The sequence below is a fragment of the Manihot esculenta genome, chromosome 3 (assembly GCF_001659605.2).
Source record: "Manihot esculenta cultivar AM560-2 chromosome 3, M.esculenta_v8, whole genome shotgun sequence".
Lineage (NCBI taxonomy): Eukaryota > Viridiplantae > Streptophyta > Magnoliopsida > Malpighiales > Euphorbiaceae > Manihot > Manihot esculenta.
This window is the reverse complement of record NC_035163.2, coordinates 32,057,207-32,066,104: the sequence shown is the minus strand read 5'-3', so window position 1 is coordinate 32,066,104 and position 8,898 is coordinate 32,057,207. Positions and strand designations below refer to the sequence as shown.

General features: G+C 34.7%; 1 protein-coding gene across 2 annotated transcripts; it reads right to left on the bottom strand.

The window, feature by feature from the left end:
* Nucleotides 1-293: 293 nt before the first annotated feature.
* Nucleotides 294-7,173, bottom strand: LOC110611918 (ATP-citrate synthase beta chain protein 2). 2 transcript variants are annotated; one of them, XM_021752482.1, is made up of 17 exons: nt 6,708-7,173; nt 6,283-6,403; nt 6,060-6,162; nt 5,203-5,268; nt 4,991-5,114; nt 4,674-4,808; nt 3,276-3,336; nt 3,101-3,177; nt 2,848-3,003; nt 2,611-2,739; nt 2,375-2,507; nt 2,158-2,285; nt 1,890-1,995; nt 1,725-1,801; nt 1,524-1,594; nt 1,093-1,377; nt 294-741 (listed from the first exon to the last, which is right to left on the bottom strand). In XM_021752482.1, the coding sequence occupies exons 2-17, from the start codon at nt 6,380-6,382 to the stop codon at nt 666-668; spliced, it is 1,827 nt and encodes a 608-aa protein (XP_021608174.1). In that variant the 5' UTR covers nt 6,383-6,403; nt 6,708-7,173; the 3' UTR covers nt 294-665. The 2 variants fall into 2 exon arrangements, with proteins under 2 accessions (XP_021608174.1, XP_021608173.1); XM_021752481.2 differs by having other exon boundaries at nt 6,970-7,157.
* Nucleotides 7,174-8,898: the final 1,725 nt, after the last annotated feature.

Below are 8,898 nucleotides of genomic sequence, written 5' to 3'. Positions count from 1 at the left end.
AAATTACAATAAAGATAGTAACCAAGATTGAGGAAAGCCTGCGACAAAATGCGAACGTTAACTGAGGAAGCATCCGGACCGCTGGGCCAGGAGACAACCGGTATCCTGCCCACGTGACTATCCCCACCTCATCAACGAACAACCCAATGTCTTGCCCACGTGACCGTTATTCACTAAACCAACCTTTTTTTCCCTCTCTTCTTTTCCCCACAGACAAGATCGTAAATGGGTCGCTATTCTTATTCTATTAATTGTATGCTACTGATTACCAATAAATAAATAAAAAAAGCATATGTAAAATTTATCTTTTTATAAAATTTAAAACTAATGAAATATAAAACATAATAAAAGTTGCTTGCCTACGATGCTGTTTAAACAAATTTTGCCAACACAGAGAAATATGGAGGAATTCCCAGGCCTCATGCATCATAACTCGGTTATTTCTCCTTGAAACCTGAAGAAAGACTACGCAATATTTCTCTGAATAAATGGTAGGAGCCCAATTTGTAAACCATTAATACAAGTTACAAATTAAGGCCCTCAGCCTGTCAACAGTACAACACTAATCATTGCAACAAATTGCAAACTCAGATAAATTTGGAAAGTGAAAAGCTTGTAGAAAGTTGAGAGCATATCAGCATAGCACCTGCCATATGCAAATTCTCTCACTTGGTGTACAGAACATCCTCCCATGGGTGACGGTATAGTGGCTGTTTCAGTCTCTTCTGGTCGAATGTGTGCCTGAAATTAAAGGATGTAAGCATTAATCATATGCAAATACATGATTTCATACAGTTATATTATTTGCAGTAGATAGTGGCTGTGTTACTTGTTACAAGCCAATTCGATGCTAATTAATACCTAAAACTGCACATTGTTCTGAAAAGTTCAAATTTATATGAACTCAAAACCACCGACTCCATGACCATAAACAGTTCAACCTTAAAACATGTGCAATTAAAAAGGCTATACAGGGTTCGAAATCCAACTGTTAAAGTGTCAATATCAAGGGCCTGCCTGTATCCTAATTAGCAACACAAAACAAAAACCAGAAGGATGGGATAAGAAATTTATAAGTGCAGTCCGACTCACCCAATCAGACCAATGGAACGTGCCAACACAAAGAGCCCATTCAAATAGCCAATCTCAACAATCTCATCTATCTCCTGTTTGGTAAACATTCCACTGCCAGCAAGAAGATCCAAGAAAAGGGACCCAATTGCACCGTCAACATTAAGCACCAGGTTATTGGCTTTCGATAGAGTATAGGTTTCCACTTGAACAGCATACTCCATGTATTTTACAGAAGGGAAATGTGTGCGAGCAAACCGCTGCAATAGCTCTACCCTTTTATCTCTGTTGTCCCCTCTCTTGATCCTTTATCACAGGAAGCAAGCAAGAGTTCCCATGATTCAGATTTTGCAAAGCCAGCTAATGGAAGCATAAAAAGTTCGAATACCATGGTTGCTAGTGTGCAGAATTATTCCAAAGAACATATAGAAACAGTCCAAAGCTTGCCTTACCTGTGCCCAATACCAGGAACTCGAATACCCTTCTTTTTCATGCCTTCAACAAACTCGTAGGGTGTTAGACCCTGACAAGACATCAAAGAAATAAATCTTGGATACAACAAACACAAAAACTTTTTACAACAAACACATAAGCCTTCAGACAAGAAACAACTTATCACAAAATGAACCGAGTAAAATTCATTAAAAGCGCACCCTGTCATAAGCATCCTTAAAGTATCGAGCGGCATCATCAATAGCACCACCAAATCGGGGACCTATTGTCAGCAAACCTGTTTCAGAAAACCATTATCAATATCCCACTTATAATTGGGCCTCAGAAAATCATCAATGGAAAAAAAAAAGAATGATTACTCTTACCTGAGACAAGGCTGGAAACTAGGTCCTTTCCTGCCCTTGCCGTTACTATAGTGTTGTGAGCACCAGAGACACAGGGACCATGGTCAGCACATAGCATGATACATATCTGTTTACCGTCATAAATCGATTAAGAAACATACAAACAACATAACTTCTACATACATGCCAAACCATGAATAGCATAAGGGGGGATAAAAAGACAAGGAGGCTGTCTCCAACTGGAATGTTTGGCAAATATCAACATAGCTACAAAGTTGTGAAAACCTACCTCAATGAAATGAGTACAGTAACGAGGAAGGCTTCGTTTGAACCACAAAAGAGAGATGACATCACCAACACCATAACCCTGTTCAACGATGGAAGACATTGGCACACCAGCGTAACATGGTTCTTCACCTGCAAAATGGATCAAAAGCTGAGTTTATCAAACCACCCACTTGAGACAATTAACCCCTTATCATTAATTGAGAACACAAGTGAAGCACCTCGGTCATCAGAGATTGTGGAAATAATATGAGTTGGAGCCCGGACTTTGCCACTCTTAATTGCTGAATTGAGATCCTCCGGAATTTGTGGAGGCTTAATCTCCTTTACAGGTGGAATCTTATCTTCTTCAACCTATAAGAATAAGGAAAGATTAATAAAGCCAGTCATGGAGCTTTAGGGAACTCAAACAAAATTCCTTTTGGGTTTGGAAAGTTACAGGTCTGTAGAAACTAACCAGCTTCTGAAATGTCTCTTTAATTGCAGTCTCAAAAGCTTCATATGAAGTGGGAACTACAGCTCCGGCATCCTTTAGTGCTTGATTTTTTGCTTGAGCAGACTCCATCTCTCCACCACTTTTAGCACCCTGATTTTGAATGCATCAAGGAATACCATGAATGGTGCTTCTTTCATGGGAAATGGTGGCTGAGATTAGTTAACAGATGGATGCAGAACAATTGAGGCAATAACTTACAGCATGACCAAATTGCACTTCTGACTTGAAGAGCCGAGCACATGTTCCACTGACCCAAGCAACTACTGGTTTGGTAACCTTTCCCTGTTTGAGGGCTTCAACAAGGGAGTACTCATCTCGTCCACCAAGTTCCCCTAGTACAACCATCATCTTAACCTGAGGTATATCAGAAAGTCAGTTTGGAGAAGACAATGCAAGAAAGCATCAAACTGCACAGGCTCTCGTTAATTCATGAAAAACACCAATTCTGCACCTGTGGGATATTGTTAAACCGCAAAACATGATCAGAAAGTGTGGAGCCTGGAAACACATCTCCTCCTATTGCAATACCTAAAGAATTCCCAAAATGCGAAAAAAACAAATTAATATGAATTCAGATTTCCATGCTTTAATCTAGCCTAAAGAAAGCAGCATATATGCAGGAGTACCTTCATATATGCCGTCTGTCACACGGGCAATTGTATTATATAGCTCATTTGACATACCACCCTGCAACCATAAATGCACATCATTCTCAGAACCACCAACATACATCATGATCTAGTAGTAGGCATTGATAGGCAAGACATCAACACTTGGCAAAGTCCGAGAAAATAACTCCAGTGTCATTTCTTTCCTTTCAACTTGGAACAAAAGCTATTCTGTTTCTCATCCCGTATATAATGTTTGGTTCAATTCCATGAACCAAAATTTTGTGAAATTTAATTGAATCAGTGTCATTTCTTTCCTTTCAACTTGGAACAAAAGCTATTCTGTTTCTCATCCCGTATATAGTGTTTGGTTCAATTCCATGAACCAAAATTTTGTGAAATTTAATTGAATTTAAGGTGAATTCCACTTTTTGATTTTTATACAACTAAAAGTGCAAAATTCAATTTAATTCCATATGCCTATATGTTTGGTTTCATTTCATAATTGAAATCATTTGCTCTCATTTCCTCAACTACTCTTAAGAGCTAAATTAAAAAAGAAAAAAAAAACAATTTTCTACTCTATACAAAAAACTTGTGCATAAAAAGTTTATAACTATTAATAAACATAATAATTCATTAACAATATATTAATAAATATAAAATAAATTCACATGTCCTATAGGATATCTATAAAACAACATAAACAGTATAAAGTAATTTTTAAAAAATTGAAAATAAGCATAAAAACTTAAATAAAAAGCTGAAATAATAACAAATTAAAAAAAAAATATCTTTTCTTAGATAGTAATAGCAATTATAAACTGTTTCATTAACAAACATAAGATGGGGATTAAGAGAATTTTTTCACAAGGACATTTTAGTAACAAAAAAATATTTTTATGTAAATTTTGTGGAATCCATTTCAAATTCCATCAAATTTGATAGGAATTGGTTTTAGTTGCAACCAATTCTATAGAATTGAATTATAATTTTTATTCGTAACAAACATATAAAACATGGAATTTCAATTGATTCCACAAAATTTTAAAACATAGGATTGAACCAAACAAGCTCTTCAAAAATTACAAGTCAAAAATAGCTTTATGTGGTGCCATAATGTGTGTCACCATTGCAGCTGAAAAGATTAAAACTCAAAGTCTGCCAATGAGCTAAAGTGATTCTGCAATTTGTGCTTGGTAATTAAAAATAGCCCGGTTAGAATAAGTGTTATATGCCATATTTATGTGGCAACATTCTTAATGTATTGCTTAGTTGCTCTAAAAGCACAATTAAAATCACAGCAATTTTTGTACTGCAAAAAAAAAAAAAAAAAAAAAAAAAAAAAAAACAGTTGCCATGACATCCCAGAACACACATGATGAAGAGAAATAAGTAACTGGAAAGAATACATACAGATTTGGAAACAAATCCAACAGATCCAGGCCTGTACAGCTTGCAAGCAATTATGTTGTCAATTGTTCCAGCAGTATCACCTATCTTGAATGCTCCAGCCTGAATGCCTCCAACAGTAGCTGGGCCGATGACAACCTGAGACGCCGATAGGTATTAAAATTAGGATGCTCATTAAACTAGAAACCAGACCAAGCAAACAGATCCTCAATAGAATGTAATTTGGAGTAGCATGGGATTTCAAATAAAAAAAAAGAACTATTTGATAATTTGATTCATGTTTGTCAGTTCAATTCAAATGGCTTTGCTCATAATCTCACCTTATTGTTAGATCGTGCATATGCAATTAACTGTTTGGTGTCTGACTCGGGAACTCCTTCAGCTATTATAGCCACAACTCGAATGGTGGGCTGTTTCAGGGCACTCATGGATGATGCAGCCGCACTGCAAATAGATTAGCGTACAATGACTTTATGATGCAAATACAAAATGGCATGCAATCTATGATATTAATAAGAAGAGAAAAGCAAACCTTCTAAATGATGCAAAATTTATAAATACATCGGCAGTCGGGTGAGCAGCACAAGCCGCCTCAATACTGCATATAACATCAAAATCAAGGTAAGAAAACTAACCATCACAAAAATACTAATAAATTTTCAATTAAACCCCAAAAGGTTGGTTGTTCTGAATCTAACAACTATTGAAGTTTTAAAGTATGTTCTTGGCAGATGACTTAATTTTCTACCACATAGTTCACTTATTGCAATAGCACAAGTGTAGCGCTGAATTTCTAATTGTACTACTTGACCTTTTGACCAAACAGGAAAACAAACTCTTAGAATTCAATATCTATGTTTGAATTGTATACTGATAACACCGAAGTTTCAATTAAACCCCACAAAGTTGGCTGTTCTAAATCTAACAACTGAAGTTTTAAGTATGTCCATGGAAGACGACTTATACGCTCTACCACATGACCTTTTGACCAAACAGGAAAACAAACTCTTACAATTCAATATCTATGTTTGAGTTGTATAGCGATAAAAGTTGTTTTTGATTCAAAAGCAAGCAGTGCCTAATCCATATTCAGCAATTTATCATCCAACCATAGCACATAAATCTAAGACTTTTCAATTAGAAGTCCACGTTCTGATGAAGCAGGATAGGGGAGAGTAAACGGTCATCAGAAATAAAAGTAATATCAACGAGATCATGTGCTGCTAAACTCCACTAAGCCAGATTCGACCAAACAAAAAAAAAAAAAAAACTAACAAAGCCAGAGAAAAATGATCTGTTTGCACGCTCTAATTAACCTTTCAAAAACCTGACTATGTTGTACAGATTGGTTAATAAACATAAATGGCAAAATAACGAAGGATAGCTTACGTTGAATGTACAGGGATTGCAATTTCCTCTTGACCAAAGAAGAGTTTCTGGAATCCCTCGGCACCAGGGTTAATAATTCCAGCCACAGATGGAGTTTCTCTCCCTATAAGTACAGAATAAATTAAGTATTATAACATTACTGCACATCAACCCAAACACATAAAATAAGCTACTTGAAGAAGTTACTTAAAGCTAAGATACAATCACATTGGCTCTCTCTTACCGCAAAGGAAATCAAAATCAAGCATCCGTTGAATGGGAAGCTGCTTATAATTGTAAAACAAAGCCTGTGTAGTTCGAGAAAAGAGTTGTCCAGTGGCCATGTTGTTGTAGACTCAAGAGACCTGTTAACAAGGAGGACCAAAATATAAACTAACCAAATGCTTCCAGAAAACAGACAAAGAATTGGCTTATTGGGATTCCTATTTTGAGAAACAATGTTAACTGCTTTTATAGTTCCCAGTTAAAACTCACTATTTTTTCCACCAAAATAAGATCTAACCACTAACAAACGTCAAACGTAGAACACAATATTGCACAGCTAAAGACGCAAATCACAACCACCAAACCACACCTAACTCGAAGCTACACTGTACCAGATCTTAAGAATGGAAAAACCAAACAAAACCAAATCCAATCAAAACGTACTGCAGCTTAACAGGATCTCAAAATTCCAACGACGCACAGATATTTCTCTTGTTTGACATAAAACTCGATTTAAATAACCTCGAATACTTCACTAACAACAAAACTGGGTATCAACAACAAAACTACTGAAGAACATGGAGAATTAAGATTGAACAAACAGAAACGAACAAGGAAAGGAATCAAGAAGCAGATCTAGGAAGGGAATTGGAGAAGCTTAAAGAGGTGTTTGGTGAAGATATGTTTTAGTGGAAATTTAATCTACCTGAAGAGAAATTGGGGTGACTCTATTAATCCTCGTAAAAATCGCCGATTAGACTGAGAGTAAGAAACAATTGAGGAAATGAGAGGGAAATATATAGGAGGAGAAGTGTAGATGAAAAAATTGCAGCTACCACACGAGGAGGAGGAGAATGAGAGGAAGCTGGTCACGTGCACACATTCCGGTTAGAGCACAGAGTGGAATTTTCGTTCATTGTTCACACAATTTAAAAGAATAAATATAAAAAAACTAATATACTAATTTAATATGATTCATTAATTTTGTTACATGACTGATATGTATACCACTCACAGATTTAATCTTATAATCTTATATAATAATTAGATGTGAGTAAATCTGAGGATCGTTTCATTTTAAAAAAAAATGGTTATGCATACTTCAATAAAATTTATTTTTTTTAAAAAAATGATTTTTTTTTAATTCATTTTACTTATTATATGAATTAAAATGAGAGATACACGTAATATTATTATTTTAAATGAAATTCTATTCACTTTATCAGCAACCGAGCTGCCTTTCATACACAACAAAAGGTTTACTTTTTTATTGATTTTTAACTTATTAGATAAAAATAACTTTTAAATGATACATTCAACTAAAATGATAAATTGAAAAAAATAAATTTTTATTACTTTTATATTATATTCCTTATGAAGAGAATTAAATTTTTTACCGAATGGTCATAAAAAATAGTATGAATTTCTTGTGAAAATTATTACATATTAAATAATACTTATTGTTAAGTTAGTTATGTGATATTGGATTAATCAATATTGTATTAATTAGTAAAATAGTAATTATGATATTTTTATATATTTTCCTCTCAATATTTCAGAAAATCATTTATGGATATAAAGCAAATTTTTCTTACCCTGATTTTCATCCTTTTCTTTTTCTTCTGTTTCCAAGCCAAATATGATTTTTTTGTTAATTTCCTTTCCTCTCATTTAACACCTTTCCAAACATGGCCTTTGTGTGAGTAAAATCGTTTAAATCTATGTAAAAATCATTAAAAATATTACTTCTATTATGATTATTCACATAAAGAATGCGAAAAACAAGTTAACTGTGATGTTTATTTAAATAATAATTAATTAATTAATTAATTTTTTTTATAAAAAATAATTATTACTATTGTATAATATATTTTTAGGCAAATCTTTGGGACGAATCAGCTCGGAGTGAGATGAAAGCAGTAGGCGTTGCTTATAACCAGATGCCGTCGAAGTCCGTTCACCACAAATCACTGATAGTTTTATATTAATTTTACTTAGATCCAATAAAATCTAATAGAGGAAAGGTTTAGGTACATGTGGGAGCTTAATTTGAATAATTCATTCTTTTACATTTTCTTTTCATTTCAGTATCACATACAGTCATCATGCAGAGCCGTATGCATGGATATACCGTCCTTTTCTCAATTGTTAAGTGATTATTTAATTTCTTTTGGCGCCCACGTTGCCACGATCCGGGACGTGTGTAATCTGTTGTATTATCAACCTATTAAATTAACTGAACTAGATCCCTTCCTATTGGACTCTGACCCTATTCGATCAAGCCAGTTGGCATGAGGTTCAAGCCATCTTCATGAGTGGACTGACGTGTTTCTTTTTCTGTGAGCTCAGCAATGGCATAAGTGTCTGAGACCCATCGGTTATTAAGTGTCCATTTATCCGCTCATTAATTATTCTATGATTAATGTGAGGATAAATCTCGAAACCCAATTATTACTGTGCGGTTCTAGAAATACTTTTGCCAAAACGTCTTTTCTTCACCTTTACTCATTTCAAATTCGTACTTTTGATTTTGCTCTCGACTCTTCTTTTTGCTCTACTCCCATTAACTTGTACTCCTTTACCTCTGCAATTTCTACTCTGAGGTATGTCTCACTCTTCTCATGGCTTCCGTTAG